General features: G+C 47.2%; 2 protein-coding genes across 2 annotated transcripts; both read left to right on the forward strand.

Moving 5' to 3' along the window:
* The first annotated feature begins 4,058 nt into the window (after positions 1 to 4,058).
* Positions 4,059 to 12,470, forward strand: LOC125532930 (protein ESMERALDA 1-like). The gene is made up of 10 exons (XM_087526382.1): positions 4,059 to 4,748; positions 5,540 to 5,609; positions 6,165 to 6,232; positions 6,357 to 6,445; positions 7,358 to 7,555; positions 10,600 to 10,804; positions 10,912 to 11,079; positions 11,268 to 11,435; positions 11,511 to 11,701; positions 11,798 to 12,470. Exons 1-10 carry the CDS (start codon positions 4,311 to 4,313, stop codon positions 11,961 to 11,963), a joined length of 1,761 nt encoding a protein of 586 aa, XP_087382508.1. The 5' UTR covers positions 4,059 to 4,310; the 3' UTR covers positions 11,964 to 12,470.
* Positions 12,471 to 14,083: 1,613 nt separating this feature from the next.
* On the forward strand, positions 14,084 to 15,979 carry LOC125520652 (fasciclin-like arabinogalactan protein 4). The gene is made up of 2 exons (XM_087526385.1): positions 14,084 to 15,672; positions 15,779 to 15,979. The coding sequence occupies exon 1, from the start codon at positions 14,356 to 14,358 to the stop codon at positions 15,661 to 15,663; it is 1,308 nt and encodes a 435-aa protein (XP_087382511.1). The 5' UTR covers positions 14,084 to 14,355; the 3' UTR covers positions 15,664 to 15,672; positions 15,779 to 15,979.
* Positions 15,980 to 22,540: the final 6,561 nt, after the last annotated feature.

Below are 22,540 nucleotides of genomic sequence, written 5' to 3' on the forward strand. Positions count from 1 at the left end.
CGCTTCAAAGTGTCAACAAAGAACTTGACGCCGTCCTTGATGGGGCAAAAAAAACTGTTGCTTCGCCCGTGTAGAGGGATGCCCTAATAGCCATGGCTTGTCCACCGACAAGATGTAGCTTTCCATGCTCAGTAGCCTTTCAAAGGATGTGGCGTAATGGATCTATGGCAAGCACAAAGAGAAGAGGGGAGAGTGGGTCCCCCTACCTCAAACCAGACCCAAGCTTTATTGGGGTACCAGGAACACCGTTGAGCAGAACACGCGAACAAGCCATAGACAAGAGAGCCGAGACCCAACCTCAGAATCGAGGGGGAAAACCAAGGTGTTGGAGCAAATCAAGCAGGAAGTTTGAGCTCATAGATTCAAATGCTTTTTTGATGTCCAGCTTGAAAAGAAGTGCCAGGATTTTCTTGCGGTGGAGTCACCGCGCGAGGTTGTGCCCATACATGAAATTATCATGGAGGGGCCTTCTTTTAGTGAATGCACTTTGAGCTTGTGAGACAAGGTCATTCATGTGAGGGGCAAGGTTGTTGGACATCAATTTGGCAATGACCTTAGCAACGACATGGATAAGACTAATGGGACGGTAGTCGGTGATGTCCTCAGTGTCGTCTTTCTTCAGAACAAGGGCGACATCTGCGGAGTTCAACCAACGAAAAATGAGAGGCATGGAGACTCGCAAAGTGGATGATGGCCATCATGATGTCACCTTTGATAGTGTTCCATCAAGCTATGAAGAAAGCCCCGGTGAACCCATCCGAACCCGGGACTTTGTCGCCCAACATATTAAACAAAGACAACCTTCACTTCTTCCTCCAAGAAAGGCTCATCAAGGCTCTGATGATCACAACCAGGAGGAGGAAGGATGTCCTAGTTGATGTATATGCTGCGCAGGGGCCCTTTCATAGCAATATTAGTGAAGTGTTGATGCACAATATTTCCCTTCTAGCCATGTTCAATAACCCAGCCATTGTTGTGCTTGAGGTGTTGGATAAATCTTTTCTGTCTGCGATGATTGACCCCGGAGGTGAAAATATCGAGTGTTGGCATCCCCTTTCTTTCAGATTTGTGATTCTGGAGCTTTGTCACGTTCTAGCCTTTTCCAGCACTGCCAAGCTAATGACCTTCCTCTTAAGTCTTTTCCGAAGATCCCACTCATCAGAGGAAAGTACCCGTTATTCTTGGGCCAAGTCAATATGGATAATAACCTTCAGGGCCATATGCAACTGGACTTTGGATTTTGCAAACAGGGTCTTGCTCCATTTTCCGCAGTTTCTGACTAGTTCTCTTTAGCTTGTGGAAGAATCTTTGAAATGGCTCAGCATGAGCAGAGTGTTCGTTCCAGGATTCACTCCCTACATTTTGGAAACCGAGCATCTTGATCCAATGGTTCTCGAAGCGAAAAGACTTGGGCTTCTTTGGTCCATCGTTGTCAGCAAGCAAAAGTGGACAGCGGTCGGAAAGTGATGATGAAAGGCATGTAGAATGTGTGTCGCGAAATCTATGTCCCAACCATCATTAGAAAAGAAGATACCGAGTTTGCAAAGAGTGGGATTTTGTCTGTTGCTCCAAGTGAACTTTCTGTTTTGTAGGTGGATCTCCTTAAGCTCTCAAGTATTGAGAGTGTTGCGGAACCAGACCAGACGACTGCGGTCCACATTGGCATGGTTCTTGTCGGGAGCGATAAATGTGATTGAAATTGCCATTTACAAGCCATTTTGTACCCGGAGTAGGTTTTTGGGAGTTAAGCTCAAGGAAGAATGCATCTTTGTGGTTGTTGCGGGTAGGATCAAAGACCGTAGTGAGCTTGAATATTTTTGGGTCCGTGGAGTTCTTGAGACCCATGGCCGCAGAAAAGGAAGTAGACTCCAATTTAAATACCGGTGACCAAAACAACATTCTTATCCCATAGAAGCAAGATTCTGCCTTTTGTATCATCAGCGGGCCTATGGGCAAAGTTTTTTAGGCGTTGGCCACCGTAAAAGGCGACGACGAACGGTTCAATAGCCTTGGAGCTTGGACTCTTGGAGGCAAGCCAATTGACATGAGGATGCGGCAATGGTCTCGTGAACGTAAAATCAGTTGCACAAATGCTGCGTGGAAGGAGAAAAGAAAATCGAAAGTTTTGTTATGCTCCCGAGCTCATTTGAGCTTGTGATGAACAGTAAAATCATAAAAAAATGAAAACAAAATAAAAAAATTCCAATTTTTTTGTATGTTGAACTCTTACAAATGTTTTAAGTGCTTGCAAAGTTTCAGCATGAAATCACATTCGTGGAAGTCGTGACAAAAAAAAAGCAAAAAAGCAAAATCAGCACTTCAAAATGCTTTCGAAAATAACACTTCTGGAGCATTGATTTGTTTGCCACAACTTCCACGAATGTGATTCTTTGATGAGTTTTTGTAAGCGCTGAAAACTTTTGTCAGTGTTTGCTCCAGAAAAATTTCATAATTTCCTGATTTTTCCCCGGAATTTACTGTTCACCAAGCTCATTAAAGCTTGAGCTGAAAAACTCTGCGTCTGAAAAAAATACGCTTTATTCCGATAAAAAGCTATACGTATCGCCGTAGGCCGTAGGATTCACCCCCAAATCATTATCTTTTTCTTTTTGCAAAAATCATTGATCTTTTCTCAGGGAAAAAAGACTAATGATTAGTTTTTTTTTCAATACGTCTAATGATTAGTTTTAGCACACTGTTCCCCGGTGCACGGCCTCACCACCAAATCCACAGGCTTGGCTCATGATTAGCACACCGTTGTCTCACACTTATTCACGGCTCCAATCCAACCACCCCCACACAGCCGGACCATCGCTATCCAAATCAAACACCGTAGTGGCAGTGCATAACCCATTAGCCCTCGCTGCTCCGCACCTTAACCGCCCGAGTTTAAGCGCCGGAAACGCGCTGCGAGTACGTTCCTTGACTCACCAGTCGCTTTCTCCTCCTCCACGCTTTCCCCCTTTTTTTCCGTTAGAAACTGAACCGAGCTGTTGCTCGCCTTTTCCCAGCACAGTGGAGAACGCCGCCTGGCTGCCCGTGACGCTTTGAAATTTCTCCTCTCAGTTTAGTTTCAACATCAACGACTTCAATGTTGGCGAGCTCTTGGGTTTTGACAAATTTGCTTCGTTGAAACGAAGACGTAGAAGCGACAACGAGCATTGTGTATGACACACCGCCGATGAACGCAGGAGGAAGAACGCTTCAACACTCTGAAGACTTCGATGTACTCCGGCATTTGTAAGGGTCTGTACTAATTTTTTTGTCAAAGTGCTTTTTGTGATGGTCTGTGCTACATTATTTTTTGACGAGAAAAGGGAGCAAAATTGGATTTTGTGCTATGCTACTTGAGCAACTCCAACAGCCCTAAAAAACTTCGCATATAAATGTTTTTTTGGCCTGCCGTAAAAGTTGGGGGGAGATTTTCAAAATCATCTTTCCTTCAGTGCATTTTTACTTTATTTTTAATTAAACAAAAAAAAATAACCCCTAGGACCCGCTAGCCAGTGACATTGGTGAGTGGTGCGGAGGGGTGTGTCAGCAGTGGCGGACGGCGGTGAGGGGCGAGGTAGCGACGGGTGCGGACAACGGCGGCTAACAACACAGGTAGGGGAGCGGCGGGTGGTGGTGTGCGTGGCGGCGACGCGACATCATTGCAGTGCGAGCAAGGGGGACTTTTCGACATAATTTTATGAGGCGACTATGTTTTAGGCAGTAGCATGTGGAAGTTTCAGATGGCTCCAATCCCATCAAAAAAATACGGGGAAGCCATCTTTTCATAAATCAGCAGGGAGAAATGACCTGTTTCACAGGATCCTCAAGTCAATTTGCGAGAACTGGCGAAGTGGTTTTTATTGCCCCAACGGCGGTTATTTTAGAGACGTTGGAGTCGCTCTACCACTGCAGATTCGTAAGCTCATCGCGGTCAGTTTTTGCGCCGTCGGATGCGGCTGGAGATCGCCGCGCCCCGTCTCTTTCCTCCCCTTTTCTGGTTCCGTTTGAGGTTTGACTCTCGCGAAAAGTAGCACGGGCGGTTTCTAAAAGCCCAGACCGACCGGACTCCAGCTCGGCTCGCGCAGTGCAGTGGCCCGCCGCGTGCGACCGAGGCCGCCCAACGTGCCGCGCACCAGCACGAGCGCCTCCCCCCCCTCCCTCCGCGCACGGCACCGTGACGCGCACCGCCGCGCCTCCCCTCCCCCCGGTCGCGCGGCCGCCCTCCCGTCCCCATTGCGCGATCGCGCGGCGGGGGGCCAGCCAGCCAGCCCTAAACCTAGCCCGCCCGGAGTGGCCAGCGGCTTTGCGGCGGCCCGATGCAGGGCCAGCAGGTGTACAGCCGCCTCGGGAGCTTCGGCGGGGCGGCGCCGGGCACGCCGTCCCCGCCCCCGCCCCCGTCCCCGTCCCCGTCCCCCGTGCGCGGCGGCGGCGGCTCGGGGAGGCGGACGCCGGGGAAGTCCGGCGCGGCGAGGGGGTCCCAGGAGGCGGCGGCGGCGGCGGCGGGGGCCGCCGGGTGGGGCGCCGCGGCCAGGCGGGCGGCGTGGGCGCTGCTCGCCGCGCTGCTGCGGCGGCAGGCCGTCTTCCTCTTCGCGCCGCTGCTCTACGTCGCCGCCATGCTGCTCTACATGGGCTCGCTCCCGCTCGACGTCGTGCCGCGGATCATCACGCGCTCCGCCCCCGGCTCCGTCTACCGCAGCCCCCAGCTGTACGCGCGCCTCCGCCCCGACATGGACGCCGACAACTCCACCGACGCGGTTAGTCAGCGCCTCCTCTCCTCTCCTCCGTGCCCCCTTCCTCGCCGCATTTCGATCTTCTTCGGCTGCAATGTGGGCGCAAACAAATGCTTGGCCGTTTTAAGTGACTGTAACAAGTGTGCCGCTGTTACTACCAAGTGGGCTGGCTTGGTTGACTTGGCGTGTCAAAAGTTATTTACTGATCTAGCAGATGTAGTTAGTGTACCACGCGCCATTAGCAAGTGGTTGTTGGTAGTATCTATTTAGATTAGTTTAGTCCAAGTTGATTAGTTCAAATTCAGCTGTGGTCTCCTTCAAATAGCCTGAAATGGCAGTGGAGTGGTTGCTGACCTGTCGGATTTTCCTTAGCTATTTCCTGCTTCATGTGATTGTTGCAGCCCGTGGATGACCCAAACTACTAAAGGGTCCTCATCATCAGAAGCTTGATTCGGTTTGTCAAGCGTCTTATATGATCTAGTCAGTCCTGCTTGACTGCTTGAGTTAGATAGTGCACCTTGGTTTGCTAGCTGCAGGCTCAAGGTATGTTGCTGATCTGTTCGTTCAGCAATGTAACCTCTGAATGCCCGCAAGATGTTTGACAGGAGGATGAATTCTCGCGCTTCTGAATTCAATACACCTGCCTGATTGAATAGAAGAAGAGTGTGCGCCATCTGACTGTGGTTTATTCCACTCTACGTGTTTTATGATATTTCTGTTGCTTGATCCACATAATTGTCTTGCTCACCTTTTTACAATCTATATGTATATTTTGCATACACGCTTCTTTCTCTCACCTTGTCATGTTTTTGTAGTTAGCAACTGTATGGAGGCAAACCTACAAAGGTGGTGTCTGGCGACCTTGCATACACAATCTGACAAACAGTACGCCATCTATACCTGCCTTTTGTTTTTTCTTCCTGATAATATGTTCGTTCTTTATTTGGGTGTAATCCCGTTGAGATATGTTTTTTTTTCCAAATGCCGATAAACCCCCGAACGCATTCAGATTTATGGTAGAGAAGACCTGCTTTCTTGTATTCTATCATGAGGAACTTAACTGTGATGTCTTACGGATTTGTTGGTCAGGAGTTACACTGTTACCACCGTTTCCTCTTCTTGTTTTTCAAATGCGAATATCATGTCAGATCTTGTTTCTTTCCATTATCTAGGCACAGCTCCTTTGTGGTGAGTTCCCTGCGAAAACTTACCATCACTGCATGAAAACATTCTGAGACCAATCATGATTTACATGGATGGGTTGTTAAAATCTCATGAAGATTAGTTGTTCATCAACCTGATACACTTTTCTGACCAAGTTTAACATACTTGGAACACTCGGGCGTGTTAGTTTTAGAGAATTCACATGGATGTCTTCTTCAGTTTGCAAGACACAGCACCACCAAATTGGTGCCTAATAGTTTTTCATAACTTGTGTAGGTTTGCCTGAATCAAATGGCTACATATATGTGGAGGCAAATGGTGGTTTGAATCAACAAAGGACATCGGTAGTTGCCTTTTCTCAATGGTTCTTCATATGTGACAGTTTATGTTTGTTCACGTCATACTTGTTTTCTGGTAACTTAAGTTACTCACTTGGGCTTCTCTTTCTTCTGTTTTTCTTGTTTCCAGATATGCAATGCGGTTGCTATTGCTGGTTTTCTAAATGCTACTCTTATTATCCCGAATTTCCATTTCCACAGCATTTGGAAGGATCCAAGGTCTCCTCATTTCTCCCACTCCATTCTCAAATACATTTTTGACTAGCTGTCTACTTGACAGTAAGTCTGAAATATATGTATTATTGCTCGATAACGGTGTGTTTGGTTTGTGCCCAAAGCAATTGGCCTTTGTTTGGATGTTTGCCTTTTTTTTTGGTATGCACATGTCCCTTTGTCTGTTTTCTATACCATATTTGTCAGTCATATGTACCTCTCCCAAACACCATGTTACTCAGTTCTTTCTTTCAAACCTTGAGGTTTCTAGAACAGTTAAGTTGCTCTTCAGTCTCGTATGCTTGATTACTACTCCCTCCGTCCCAAAATAAGTGTCGCTGATTTAGTATAACTTTGTACTGAAGTTGTACTAAATCAGCGACACTTATTTTGGGACGGAGGGAGTACCTTATAAGGCTTAACTTCACATTAGAATGTCATGTCAATTAAGACTGTCAAAGTTGGAACCAGGATACACCCCTCCCCCACCCAATCTCACACACCCCAATTCTCCTTCTGTATGTTCGTCTAAAACAAACAAATTTAGCATATATGAAGTCGCTTGTACACTCTCTTGCTAGTTGTAGTTGACTACACAGGGTATCACTCCGAAAAGGGCGAAAACTGATATGGGTTGTTATCCTTATTTGCATGTTGCATCGATAATTTGAATTCATTGTAGGAACGGTGGTTATTTTTACTGTTAAGGTTATAAAGAGTGAGATTAATTAAATATTTAAGAGATGAACTAGCACACAGTACTGGACTTTGGGCTGCTTTGGGTGCTGGACAACTTATATATTCGTTCTTGTTGGATAGATGCCCGTGCCTTTTGTTCAGGCTCCTTCAAGTTAAATTTTATACAACTGTAGATTTAGTAGCACAAATATGCTTGCTGATGTCTTCTTTTGGGTACAGCAAATTCAGGGATATTTATGATGAAGAACACTTTGTAAAACGTCTACAGAATGATGTTCGAGTAGTTAACAAAGTGCCTGATTTTATAATGGAGCGTTTTGGTCACAATCTAAGCAATGTATTCAATTTCAAGATAAAGGCTTGGTCTTCTAGTAAATACTACAAAGATGTTGTTCTTCCGAAGTTAGTTGAAGAAAGGTGAGTTAAAATCCAAATCACTTGTCACTTCGGAATTAAAGTTGCTTGTGTGAATTTATTTTGGCTGTATCCTTGTTTCTTATGCATATGTTTTGCCGTGTTATGTTAACTACGTAGATGATACCCCGCGCTTTGCTGCGGGAATCGGTTGCAATATATTTCAATGAGATATGATTGTGTGGAATATAAATATTTAGATTAACAAGACGTGAACCAAAATTAAAAATGCATTCGACTTATTATATTTGATTATGTATAATTGTAAAATATTTATTGAATATAAGTAGAATAATAGAATGAAAAGTATTTTCCCATGCATGGTTGCTTGTGGTGGTGGGTATTTTTCCATGCATGGTTGCTTGTGGTGGTGGGTATTTTTCCATGTGGATGTTGAGGTGGGCTTTATTCCATCCATAACTGTATGGTGATGTGGCATGCTTGCATGTTGAGATAAATAAGTGGGGATCATATGTATATAGTCCCTCCGTCCGGAATTAGTTGATGCTCAAACGGATGTATCTAGCACAGAAATCTAGATACATCCGTTTGAGCGTCAACTAATTCAGGACGGAGGAAGTCGAATTTTTCGTTATTCACTTCCCTTGCATGCGATGTAACTATGTAAGTGATATGCCTCTGCAAGAGCTTCTAGCCTTAGTTATGGACCTATACAGGGGTGCAAATGGGTACCCTAAAATTACCCTAGGGTACCTTCTGACGGACGGGAACTTGGTGCTCTCGGGTACCCGCGCACCCTATATGCGCAAATTTTTTTAGTAATTCAAAAAAAGTTCAAAAAATTCCAAATCTTGTTTGGAATCAAAGATGATCAGGTATTGTACTCGTATAAAAAGTTTGGACAAGAAATGATTCATATTGACTTCAGGGCAAAAAAGACAAGTTTATGACGACAATATAGCGTGCATAGTGCTTGTATATAGCGTTTTTTGCCAAATCTTCGACCCAGGATGCAATAAAAGTCATTCTCCGACGAATATTTTTATACGACTACAATACTTGACCATGTTTGATACCAAAAAAGATTTGGAATTTTTTGAACTTTTTTTGAATTACTAATTTTTTTTTGCATATAGGGTGCGCTGGAACCAGGTTCTCCTTCGTATTTCCCACCTTCTGACCCCTTTTAGTTCGGCCAAATGAACTAAGTTTTCAAAATCGCATCACTTTCAGAAATTTTGTTCATTTGGTTGAATTAAGTAGGGTCAGAGGGTACCCTAAGAACAATCAATTTGCATCCCTAGACCTATATGCAGTTAGTTAATGTAGGACATTGTGATATTAGCAATTATTGATGAAATATGGTTGGGGCATCTCTTCACCAGTATCGTGCTCAGTTTTGTTAGTGAGATAGCATCTCTAGCAGAACCTGTAAACAGACCACCTGTAAAAACAGTATACAAGAGCCCCTAAAACGAATTTACGGTACCGCGAGGCATCGGGCAGAACAGATCCCGTAAACTCGAACCGTAAAAGATTTTTTTTCTCCTCACGCTTCTTCCCCGAGACGCACACATGAGGCATGACCAACTCAAACTCTGGCCGGCCAGAATGGTGCCGCTCCGGCCTGCAGCCTGCTCCGGCCCACTGCGTGCTCCGGCGATGCTCCGGCCGGCTGCCGGCGAGGTCCTCCGCCTGCTCGCTGCTCGCACGCAGCGTCGCATGCCTCCTGCTCCGGCGTTGACCGATTTTACAGGACCCTCAAAAAACGGCTCGAATCCTCCATATATGATGGATGGGAGCTCTAATATACAGGAGCCTGTAAATTTTTTTACGGGATATGCTATTTTACAGGATCTATTCGGTATGTTTTTTTCAGCCTGTACCGTAAATCTGTAGGTTTGACTGCTTCTACAGGATCTGCTAGAGATGCTCTTACACTGGAAACTGGCTTGTAACAACTTGTTGTGGTGACTCAGTTTCTTGCTTTCAAAGGTGCCATAACCAGTGGGACTGCCTAGTTTGAACGATTATTCTGAAGATTGTTAAATTGTTGACTCTTCTCTTTACAGTTAGATTCACATGAAAATTAGGTTAATGTATGAAAAAAGGGATCTTTCTCTAGATTTTAGGAAAATGAAAACAGAAGACCTACTTTACAGTTTAAACAAGTCAATTTTCCTATATCTGGATACTGCTGTTTTGTCAGGAATGAACCTACAGATCCTGTGTACAGTTTAAACAGTTCTTTTGGAAATGGTCTTCATTATTTGTGTTAAAGGGATGAACTGGCAAGGGTCCAAAGGTGGGGAATGGGCAACCCACCCTCGTCTAGCCACTGCAAGGCCTAATACCTGGGTAGTAGATTAGCTTAATTTAACGTTGCCACTTTGGATTTCTCATAGTTGCTCAAAAGGTCACACGCCAATACTTGATATATAGGACTACTGACTTGATCTGCAAGACTGGATCTCTTGTGTCTAATTTGCAAATAAAGCTTATCTCTAGCTTCAGATTCCTACCTTAAATTATCTCTTTACTAACTAGATAATCTGATATCTTTATTTGGTTCTTTTCTAATCTAATTCCTAAATTGCCCATGTATTGTGCCCATCACATTTCGTGAAATGGAAACATATCCTATAATCACCCAGTGTGCTGCATTCACACAGTCGGTCATGATTCCCCCCCCCCCCCCCCCCCCCCAAAAGAATCTAGATGTATTTCTGAATGTACACTACCCATGTCTAATATTTCAAGGTGAAATTCATTCTGCTAAATGGGAAAAGACAATTCAGAAGGAAAAAGGGAAAGGCAAATGCTGCTATTCATGCTAAACTTCTCTTTTTTGTTTCTTCAAACACATTTTCATTTTGAATCTGCAATTTTAGAGGTGGCTTGAATACTTTATAGACTACTATTTATCAGAAATTTAATGTTGATTTGGTCCCTCGAATCAAAGTTTGATTGCATCGTAGCACCTCAAGAAGTGATTACACTTGATATCTCAGATTTAAAATATGATAATGTGCTTCTTTTATTATTATGCGATTGTTCCTGAAGTTATACTTTGTTCTGGACTACAGATTGATCCGAATTTCTCCTTTTGCAAACCGACTCTCATTCGATGCCCCACCTGTTGTTCAACGGTTGAGATGCTTGGTGAATTTTGAAGCTTTAAAATTTTCAAACCCAATTGCTACTCTATCGGAGACTTTAATTTCTCGAATGAGAGAAAAAAGTGCTGAAAGCAATGGGAAATATATCGCAGTGCATCTTCGTTTTGAGGAGGTTTGATTTCCTTCGTGAAGATTATTTAATATTATTTGGAACTTGGGATTCACTATTTTCTGGTGTTAGGAAAATTTGGAGGCATCTACTGATTTGTTGTCTTGCAGGATATGGTTGCCTTCTCATGTTGTGTATATGATGGTGGTGACGAGGAGAAGAAGGAAATGGATGTGGCCAGAGAAATAGGTTGGCGAGGGAAGTTTACAAAGAGAGGGAAGGTAATAAGGCCAGGAGTTATAAGAATGAACGGGAAATGTCCACTTACACCTTTGGAGGTATGTCTGCATCTAATATGAAAACAGATGCTCACCGCTGTTAGCATGCATGTTAGTGAAACTCTTGACTTCTTTATTTCTTCAGCACATTTTATTAGTCCATGCTCTGCCCAGTTTCTTTCGTCTAGTAAGACTATTTTCCGTTTAGGGTCTTGATGATCTACATGTTTATGCTACATGACCTTTAGGTTGGATTAATGCTTCGTGGGATGGGTTTCAGCAATAAGACTGCAATTTATTTGGCCTCTGGAAAGATATACAAATCAGAGAAAACCATGGCTCCTCTTCTTGAAATGTTTCCTCTTCTACAGACAAAAGAAACACTAGCATCAGATGAGGAACTTGCTCCATTTAAGGTATTTGTCTTGTCAGCTGTAAGCTTTAGAATTTCATCATATGGGCATTGTTCTAAAACGACACATTGTTGCCAGAATTACTCCTCAAGGATGGCTGCACTAGACTATAGTGTTTGCACATATAGTGAAGTTTTTGTGACCACACAAGGTGGAAATTTCCCTCATTTTCTGATGGGACACAGAAGATACTTGTATGGTGGACATTCAAAGACAATTAAGCCAGACAAAAGAAGGCTGGCCATACTCTTTGATAATCCACGTATCGGGTAATACACTGGACCACCCTTAGTTCATTTTTGTTCAGAGCTTAAGTATTCTTCATCTCTGTAGTCTTTTAGTCATGCCTTGTCGTTTTTATGCAGATGGAAGTCATTGAAACGTCACTTGCTCAACATGAGAGCACACAGTGATGCCAAAGGGGTCGAGATGAAAAGACCAAATGAATCGATATACACATTTCCATGTCCTGACTGCATGTGCCGCTTGAACAAAACAACGCATTCGAAACCCATACTACACACTAGATAGTATCAGCATCTCAGCAAACTAACGTATTTCTCTGGCACGCGGTATGATTTGTTCATTCTCCGTGTACTGTGCGGTGGCGATTCAACCTCACCTGCAAGCATACCTGACAGGGTGTTGTACATCGATTTATGTATAGCTTGTGCCAAACAGGGATGCCTCTGATTCCCTAGTCTTAGACCATCTTGCTGCTAACCATACAGCGATTAGATCTAACACATACCAGTAGATCCATCTGACACCTATAGAGCTCCTCTTATGAAGTTCCAGACAGATTAGTGCAGTAGTGCCCCCCTTGTACATGGCTCATTAGAATTTCGTTGTCGTACACAAATTTTGATGGAAGGCAAACACTGTAAATTTGTTATCTAACTCTTTCCCCTCTTGCTCTAGAAATGGGCATTGTTTCAGACTTGTTTAGCGGGGTCTTATCCCCCTCTGTTGTAACTTTGTTCTGGCACTTAACCAGTATCTCAATATGGAGCAAACGTTGGAAATTGCATTGTGCTACTTGATTCTTGCGTTGTCACCGTACAGCCAAAATATCTTCTTGTTGCCTGCGTGCTTACTGCATCCAACCATCAATTGGTGCATGATCAGCTGATCAGTTGAGTAGGTAATAAACCCTTGTTTTCTAAAACAAATATGTTTACAGGAATATATATATCTTGTTTGTCTATGCTGAGCACTCCATTGTGCTGTAGGGCCGAACATTCAAGTCTGGCAGCAGTGTCAGCAGCAAAGGTTTGATCTCTGAATGCGCCTCACATGCACAGGGAGGGCCGTTGATAGGGACTGGGAATCTGGGGAAGGAGCCCTGCCCGTTCCTGTGAAGCGACAAGGCCCTGGCCAAGGGAGAGCAGCTGAGCTGAACAGCCTTCACTTGAAATCGGGCTGGTATAGTCATTCGGAGCACCACTTTTCCTCCCGGTTCTTTTCTATTATTGGTAACAAGGCGCGTCGCTGGTGGCGAGGGGTACGCTCCAGCCTAGTTCCGAAGAGGCAAGAGAACAGGTGGCCTCACAGATACTACTACGGACTTTTGTGAATGGCGCAGGCGATTAGGCGCGGCTCATCATGGCGGAAAGGTATGGCGATGGCAATGGCTGGTCCACTCTTTCGTACTGGCACTTCTCTCACATGCCCCGTTTCATCCCTCCATCCCAAGATCTCTCTCCATCCATCTAGGCAGACAGACTGTAGCTAGTCTTGAAAGAACAAAAGCCTTTAGCCGAAACAGTTCCGGAGGAATAAAAAGGGCCCGTTTGGTTAGAAGAAATTCCAAAGGGACAACGTATCGTCACCGGAATTTGCATCCTCGGTAGACGCATTGGCGAGGGCGTAGGAATTAAAACCATCAGCTCTAACTTTGATCCGAATCATCACACAATACATTTTTCTTGTTTTCTTTTCTAAGCACGCATTATCTGCCATTCTTGTCTTTCTGAGTTGTTGCATTCCAACACAAAACAAGGCCCTCTGGATGAGATAAGAGTTAGTAACAGCAAGTCAGTACTTACTACATTGAGGATTTGAATGGCCGCTCTGGTCTGGTCCCCCGGGTGAGAAACATTCTTTCCATCACGCTTGATCGGTTCCAATACAGCTCTATCTATACGATCTTATATCAAGCTGATAGCATACCACCGCTCGCTTGCGTGCTTTTGCGGGCACTTTGGAGCGAAATCAATTCGCGGTAAAGCTTAGCCGCCCTCAATCATTCGACGGCAAAGCCACTCCATCAAAATCATTTTACGGCAAAGCTACTCACTCCTTTCATAAACTGTTTTTATCCAGGCAGAGTACTCGCGCTCGTCCCATGTTAGTATCTCATCAGCACCCGGGCCCGCAAAAGATTCTATCCACGCTGCACCTGTTTTCATAAACTTACCATTACCGCACAGAGCCACAACAGTGCGCAATTAAACCCGAGCATGACAGCGGGGCCCACGCCGCGCCCGGGCCCGCCATCATTGCGGGCCTTTTCCCGAATAGTGCCGTGTGCATGGGAGCTTGGTCACTGGCTGGCAGTGTAGTGTAGTCCAGTTCTTCTCCCTCCTCGCTGGCGCCTCTGCTACACCCCACTCCACTCCAGAGTCCAGACCCACCCACCCGCCATCAATTTCCACAAAACGCGAATCTCAACGCGCGCAACAAAGGCTTTGCACCTCCCCCGCACTGAACCCAACCCCCCAGTTGTTTAGCAGTCGGCCGCGATTTTTGTGCTGAGAAAAAAATACTACTAGCGCGGAGGAAATATTCACTCCGCTCGGGGGCTCGGCTCGGCTCAGGCTCACCACCCCCCACCCCCACCGCATCTCGGGCTCGCCTCACTCCTCGGGTCAGTGGCCAGTGGTCAGTGGAGTCGCTGCTCTGCTCCCGGCGGCGCGGCGAGATGCGGGGGCAGGGGCAGATCTCCCGCCGGCTGGTCGTGCTTGCGGCGGTGGCCGGGCTGCTGCTGCTGGCGTGGGCGCCGGGTGCGGCTGCCGTGGACATCCAGGCGGTGCTCGCCCCGTTCCCCGACCTCGCCGGCTTCGCGCGCCTGCTCGCGTCCAGCCCCGTGGCCCGCGAGCTGGCCGGGCGGTCCTCGCTGACGCTGCTCGCCGTGCCCAACGCCGACCTCCCCCAGTCGCCCTCGGCGTTCGCGGCCGCCGCGGGCGCCGACCTCGCCGACGTGCTCCGCTACCACGTCCTCCTCGAGTACCTCTCCCCCGCCGACCTCCGCCGCCTCCCGGCCGCCGGGAAGCTGGTCACCACGCTGTTCCAGACCACCGGCCGCGCCTCCGCCGACCTCGGCGCCGTCAACGTCACGGCCGCCGGGCCGGGCCTCGGCGTCGTCCGCTCGCCCGCGCCCTTCCCCGGGTCCAACGCCACCGTGCTCGGCTCCGTCACCTCCGTGCCGTACAACCTGAGCGTGCTGGCCGTGGACGGCCTCATCGCGCCCTTCGGCTTCGACCTGGCGGCCTCCGAGTCCCGCCCCCCCGCCGCCGTCAACATCACCCGCGTCCTCGCCGACGCGCGCGGGTTCAACGTGGCGGCGTCCATGCTGGAGGCCTCCGGCGTGGCGGAGGAGTTCGAGGGCGACGAGCGCGGCGCCGGCATCACGGTGTTCGTCCCCACCGACGACGCCTTCGCCAGCCTCCCCGCCGGCGACCGGCTCCAGTCCCTCCCCGCCGACCGCAAGGCCGTGGTGCTCCGCTTCCACGTCCTCCACTCCTACTACCCGCTGGGGTCGCTGGAGTCGATCGTGAACCCGCTGCAGCCGACCCTGGCCACCGAGTACGCCAGCCAGGCCGGCCGCTTCACCCTCAACATCACCCGCTCCAACGGCTCCGTGGCCATCGACACCGGCGTCGTGCAGGCCACCATCACGCGCACCGTCTTCGACCAGAACCCCGTCGCCGTCTTCGCCGTCTCCAAGGTGCTGCTCCCCAAGGAGATGTTCACCAGGGCCGACTCGGCCGCCGTCGTCGCCGCGGCCCTGGCGCCCCCGCCGGCCGCCGCCAGCTCGATGCCGCCGGAGCCGCCCGAGAGCGCGCGGACGCCGCCGACGAAGCTGTCCTCGCCCCCCGCGCTGCGCGGCGGGGCCAGGAACGGCACCGCGGTTTCGCCGCCGTCGTCGTCGGCGGCAAAGGCAACGGCAACTGGGCGGTGGTGTATAGCATTGTTGTATGTACTACCAGCACTGCTGCCTCTGGTATGAGATCCGGTGGTGAGCTAGTCCGTCCATTGCCGTCTCCTTGCTGAGCTCGATTCTTTTTTGCCTTGCTTTGGTCACCATTGTTTCTTCTTTGTTTTACTGCTATATATATTACTAGGAGTGAACCTGTACACAATGCATTTGGAAAGGGGGGAGAAGCTAGATGACTCGAGTCGAGGTGTGAGGAAGATTGTGCTGCAAAGCAAAGAAGCGTTCTTTTCACTGCCCGCGTCATGCTGGAAAAGGGGAAATGATCGCTCCATCCTGTAAAGAATCACACGCGACCAGCCGACGACACTGTGAAATGTTGGTGCTGTTTTTTGGTGGACGCACCGCAAGCTGCTTCCATGGCCATTTTGCTTGCTGAATCGGGCGACGGAGTTTGGGAAGCGAAAGTGGAGAGGAGGTGGATGGAGCTCGTGGGGTGTGCGTACCGGGGGCGGTGAGGGGAGAGGCGAGGGGCCGGGGGGTAGGTGGGGTGGCAGTGAGCTGGCGGGGCGTGGGGGTGGCTCGGCCGTCGTCACAGGCGTCACCCCGCTAGATTCGATGGCCTTTTCGGCTGGCGTCCGTCGCCCCGCCACCGCCACCGCCACCGCCACCGCCACTCGCGTGTCCGCTTCTTGTCGCCTCCCGCCGCGTCACCCCCGCGCCCTCGTCTCCACCCGCGCCGTGCCAGCGCGTGACACGACTTGCTTGTGGTCTCGGCCGTCGACTGCCAGGTAGCAGTTCAGAGCGGAACGTGTGCCCTGCCCAACTTCTCACCCGGCCGGCCTTATCCTCATTGCGGGGACAGCTCGCGTCGCACATTCACATGCGCATCGGCGCGGCGGGACCTCCTCGTGCCTGACACATGAATGAGCTCGAGCCCACCTCTAGTGAGCTCACTCGACCCGATCGATCTCCCTGAACATCGTCGTCACCAGGCGAGGGACGCAGAGAAAGACGACGACGGTGCCCACGAGAGCGGCGATCACGCCCACGCCGGCAACAACGGGACTGGAAGCCCTTCTTCCGGCCTGTCGACGCCGCTGGTACCACGGCCTCGAGTTATTGCCGTGAGGGGAGGGCGAGATGCGATGCTCATCCGCTGGCTCACGGTCACTCACTCACCGCTGAGGCCTGCCTGCCTGCATGCCTAGCTAGTGGTCGTTGTTTGGGTCCATGCGTTCGTTTTGTTGTAAGTACTAGCATTTCTTTTGGTTGGTTTGTAGTTTTGCTAGCGAGCGCACGTTACGTTGGGCCCGTGTCCCGCGGTGTGCCAGCGGGAATGTGCTTTGCTTCCTCCGAGTCCATCGGGTCATTTTATTTCAATTTTTTTCTTTATTTCAAAAAGTCCATCGGGTCATCAACAGCTAACTGCGTCGTCCTTCCTCTGTGCGCGCTCCGTGCTACTTGCATTATTTGGGTTACCACAAAAGGGACGAATTATTATTTACTATTTTTACAAGATTTGTGCGAACATATGTTTACCACCATGTGAAGAAGAAAGGAAATGTATGTCACAAATCCATCTGATCTGGCATCGCTGCACCGATCCTAAAATATTTAGAGTTATACTACTAAGCTTTCTAGGAATCAAGGCTTGGGTGGAGGGTGTGTGTGTGTGTGGGGGGGGAGGGGGCATTACAAGGTGAAGCGCACCGGTGGGGAGGTTCTTTTACATTGTAATTTTTATGAGACAGACATGCAGGCCCTACCTGTCATAATGTCCAGTCTAACAGAGTTGACTTCTATGCAATGTCTGGCCCGACGACCGGGCTCAACCTATCATAATTGCAGTTAAGATCAACCAAGTCGGTCATCAGGATTTTTGAAACAAAGAACCACTGGATTGGTAGCCATTTGTTTGCCAAGTTTCATAGGCGGACGGTGAAACGACACTTGATGAAACGGTGCAGTCTGGATTCTTGCACTTGCTTGGAGAGGGGACAAAGGTCACAATTCGACCATCCCTTCTTAGCCAATCTATTAGCGGTCAAAATCCAATCTTGGATTGCCAGTCAAGCAAAGAACTTTACTATCGGAGATGCCCAAGCCTTCCAAACAATGTGAGCCATAGGTGAAAAGAAAGTTCCCATGAATTGCGCCCCTTATGTGGAAGCCGCCGAGTATTGGTCATCTGTTGTGTGCTTCCAAACAAATTCATCCTCCGCATCTCATTTACTTAGAAATGTATGGCACAAATCCATCTGATCGGGCATCGCTGCACAGATCCTAAAATATTTAGAGTTATACTACTAAGCTTTCTAGGAATCAAGGCTTGGGTGGAGGGTGTGTGTGTGTGTGGGGGGGGAGGGGGCATTACAAGGTGACGCGCGGCGGCGGGGAGGTTCTTTTACGTTGTAATTTTTGTGAGACAGACATGCGTGCCCTACCTGTCATAATGTCCAGTCTAACGGAGTTGACTTCTATGCAATGTCTGGCCCGACGACCCGACTCAACCTATCATAATCGCAGCTAAGATCAACCAAGTCGGTCATCAGGATTTTTGAAACGAAGAACCACTGGATTGGTAACCATTTGTTTGCCAAGTTTCATAGGCGGACGGTGAAACGACACTTAATGAAACTGTGCAGTCTGGATTCTTGCACTTGCTTGGAGAGGGGACAAAGGTCACAATTCGACCATCCCTTCTTAGCCAATCTATTAGCGGTCCAAATCCAATCTTGGATTGCCAGTCAAGCAAAGAACTTTACTATCGGAGGTGCCCAAGCCTTCCAAACAATGTGAGCTATAGGTGAAAAGAAAGTTCCCATGAATTGCGCCCCGTATGTGGAAGCCGTCGAGTATTGGTCATCTGTTGTGTGCTTCCAAACAAATTCATCCTCCGCATCTCATTTACTTAGAAATGTATGACACAAATCATCTAATCGGGCATCGCTACACCGATCCTAAAATATTTAGAGTTATACTACTAAGCTTTCTAGGTGTAACATCCCAAATTTTCAATTTGGAATGTTATACATTAGATCATCATTGCATAGCATATTTTATTTTGCATTTTGGTTGATCCTAGAAATTCTACGCAACTCAAAGGACCCACGGAGAGAGTTGGGGATTTCGTTATTTTCATATTTGAGTTCTCTCAAATTTTGAGAATAGGATCATTTGATTTTATTTATTTTATCATCAATTATTTCTATTATAAAAATATGAGAGAGGGAATAAAATGACTTTCCCAAAATAAAGAAATATTGAGGATTTAATAAAAAAAATCAAATAAGATTTTATTTCGGAGTTTTTCGGTGTTCTATTTGAATTTAGGAAAAATGTGCGTTTTTCAAAATTGCATTTAGGTCCCAAATAAAGGTTCACCTTGTGAGGCTTGATTTTAAAAGCCCGTGAAAATTTATTTTGGAATTTTTGGAGTCCGTTTAGTATTTCTTTTCATTTTTTTTCTTCCGAGCGGAATATTTTTTTTAAAAAAACGAACCGACCTACGAGCCGTGTCCGACTAGGACTCCGGCCCGACTAGCCTTTATAAGCCGGGGGAGGCCCGCCCCAGCCCCAGCCGAACCCTAGCGCCGCCCCAGCCCCGCCACCGCCGCCGCACCGCGCCGCCGTCGCCCGCCACCGCGCCGCCGCCGTCGATCCTGCCGCCCGAGGTTCGCCACGCCTCGAAATCCGTGCCGTCGGGTTTATTTAACCGATCGGTTTTCGTCGGTTTATTTTTTTTAGGTTGGTTTTTTTAAATAGATCGGTTTTTCTGGTTTATTTAAATAGCGAGCGTTCGTCCGTTCGTTCGTTCTAGCGAGCGTTCGTCGTTTTTCTTTTTCTCGGATTAAATCCGTGATTTTTCTGATCGCGATTCCTGATCCGATTTTCTTTTTAGTATAACTTTTCGCTCGTTTATCGGAATCAGGCGATTCAAGCGCCTAGAGTTTCGTCTCGAAACCCTCTATCCGTTTAACCAACTTAAACAAGATTTTGCTACTGTAAAATTTGCCTTAGATCCAGATTACTAGAACGAAGTTGTTTTCTTTCGCCGTTTGACTTTCGTTGTTTCGTTCGATTTGATTCTTTTTGCCAACCGGAGTTCTTAAGTTAAACCTTCTGGTTAGATCTCTTATTTGAGTTTTACCTGTGCATTAGTTGAGTACTTATTGTATGCTTGTTTGTTTGTCTGTGATAGAATACCCGGAGTACGCCGCTTGTTACTTCGAATCTCTAGGTTTCGCGGATCATCAACAAGGCAAGTAACACTTTGATCATACCTTTTCTACTATCCAGTTTTATTGCATTAGATCAATCCTCACACATTGCATGATTAGGATCTAATTAAATTGTGGGATGGGAAGTAGTTGAGGTAGTACCTATTACCTGTTATTATCAAACCTTTGGGAGTTACTTCTGCGTTTGCTTATTATGCCATGCTATGCTAGTAGACGTGGATTGGGTGAGTGATATCCATGACAGATGTGAGTTTGTTAATTAATGGTTTATCTAAGGTGGCAACTTAAACACACATCTGGGTAGATTGAGGCACCTGGATATTCCAGGACTTGCCTGTTTTTTTTTGGACCGCCCCCAGGCTCAAAGGAATCATGAGACTATTCATACTAGAAACTTCCATGTGCAATCACAAGCTATTATGGGCTCTAGCATAGTTGACTAAGTCGTGCGAACTCTTACAGTGGTAGACTAGCAGATGTAGGGGATGTAGGTGGTACGGTCTACCCAATCGTAAGGTGTTAGCGCTTCTGAAAGACTATGTCTCGGTCATCCGTCTTCTCAAACACCATGTAGTGCGAGAAACCAAACGGAGGCGATCGAGTCTTGTGGGGAAAAGTGCGCAAACCTCTGCAGAGTGTAATAAACTAATCATGGTTAGCCGTGTCCCCGGTTATGGACATCTTGAGTATCTAGTACTTGGATTTTCATGTGAATCTCAACATGTTACTCTAAATTAATTTTGTTGGGCTTCGTTTAATGATGGTTACTTTAATTGGGATTAAGAATGCTGTCAACCATTCCCAATGTTTAACAACCACCATGATAGTAATTAAATTAATTCCTTTGAAGTAGGGAAAAATTGGCTTTACGCAAAACTGTAACCATAGAGCTTTCCACCAGCCATATATGCATATAGTATAGCTGTTGCATTCCATTACTCTCTATGTGTTACATTGCCAGCATATTCCATGTGCTGACCCGTTTCGGGCTGCAACATTAATGTTGCAGACTTTTCAGACGACGATTAAGGAGATTTAGGTCGTGGTTCTGTACTCAGTGATGCCGTTGGAGTTGATGGACTCACTTATCTTCCAAGCCTTCCGCTGTTATCGTTACTAGATGGCCTTAAGCCATATTTATTGTAATAAGTTCTCTTTTGAGACACTCGATGTAATAAGTGTGTGATTGCTACTCTGCTATAAATCCTCTGAGTACTGTGTGGTGTCAGCATTACTGATCCAGGGATGACACCGGAGCACAGAGATCAGACCGTTTGAGGTCTGGTCGCTACAGAGATGGTATCAAAGCACACGCTGACTGTAGGACACGACCACTAAGCTAAAAGACCTAGATCACTATTCACTTTTTTTTTCTGACCTCTCATCTTTTCTACTCTTTAGGATGGCGGATGCAAGGAACAAGTTCACACAACCGGATGAAGATACACCCTTTGGACGTCACTTGAAGGAAGTCATTAGATACCTGAACATAGGAGTACCAAGCTTCACCGGAACCTACAACACCACTTTACCTGAAGAAGAGCGTTGGATGATTCAAGTTCAAGTTCCAGGAAGGACGTTCATGCCAGTCACTGAGCCCATAGAGTTTTCTTTTGATGCACCAATTTGGAGTCTAGGACAGAGCATGGCAGCTCACATCGCCATGGGACGCATTGGAGAAGTCTACCGCAAGGATCTCAAGGACACAATCTACCAGATTTGTGGGCACCGAGATGAACATTGGGAGATGATCAACACCAGGAAGGATAGATCAATTGCAGCTTTTATCCAGGAGCTAAACCAGCACATTCGACGACAGGAGAACCAGATGTGCGCTGAGATGATAGATCTGAAGAAGGCTAAGACTAGAATCAAGGAACTGGAGGAAGAACTCAAGGCTACACGTGAAGAGTATGAAGAGGAAATTGAAGTATTGGTGGACAAGAATGCCGACTTAACAATGAAGATTGGAATATTTAAGGGAGGCCCTACGCCAGTAGATGAAGACGAAGAACCCAAGGAGATAGCCCGGAAGACTACATCATCATCGACGGCACCGACTCGGAACAAGATAGTAGCGATGATGATTATGTTGATGAAGCTGGAGCAGATATCATGGAGTCTGCAATCGAAGAATATTTCTAGTAGACCACCTCATCAGTAGTAGTAGTCCACCATGTAAATATAGTAGTACGAGCACTTTTGTGATAGTTAGATCGATTGTATGCCCTTGTTTGATTGAATGAAGTGAATTGTTTGCTTTTGCCTCATGTGCATATGGGTAGTGTTTTCTCTTTAGACCCCCTCTATTCTTATATCTCATCTTTTCTAAACCCTCAGATGCCTCCGAGACGTGACCCCGGATTTGCCTTCCCACCGGAGCTCACTCAGTTGATCCAGCAGCAGAACATATTGATGCAGTTGCTAGTCCAGAATCAGAATCAAGGGAACAACAACAACAACCCACCACCACCACCACCACCTGTTGATCACTTAGCCCGTTTTCTTAGACTGAATCCGCCGGTGTTTTCTAGTAGCACCGAGCCGATAGTAGCAGATGATTGGCTCCGCAAGACAGCTAGGGAGTTGACCACAGCAGGATGCACAGATGCAGAGAAGGTGAAATTTGCCGCACATCAGTTAGAAGGACCCGCAACATCATGGTGGGAGAATTTCACAGCCACTTTCCCAGTCGACACTGTCACATG

The sequence above is a fragment of the Triticum urartu genome, chromosome 1A (assembly GCF_056163025.1).
Source record: "Triticum urartu cultivar PI428250 chromosome 1A, HENAU_Tu73, whole genome shotgun sequence".
NCBI classification, from domain to species: Eukaryota; Viridiplantae; Streptophyta; class Magnoliopsida; order Poales; family Poaceae; genus Triticum; species Triticum urartu.

Bases quoted from the DNA above. Each gene is read 5' to 3' on its own strand.
- LOC125520652 (XM_087526385.1), top strand. From the start codon at position 14,356: ATGCGGGGGCAGGGGCAGATCTCCCGCCGGCTGGTCGTGCTTGCGGCG.
- LOC125532930 (XM_087526382.1), top strand. From the start codon at position 4,311: ATGCAGGGCCAGCAGGTGTACAGCCGCCTCGGGAGCTTCGGCGGGGCG. The intron at 6,233-6,356 runs GTAGTTGCCTTT...TCTTGTTTCCAG, and splicing joins TGAATCAACAAAGGACATCG to ATATGCAATGCGGTTGCTAT. The intron at 11,436-11,510 runs GTATTTGTCTTG...CATTGTTGCCAG, and splicing joins AGGAACTTGCTCCATTTAAG to AATTACTCCTCAAGGATGGC.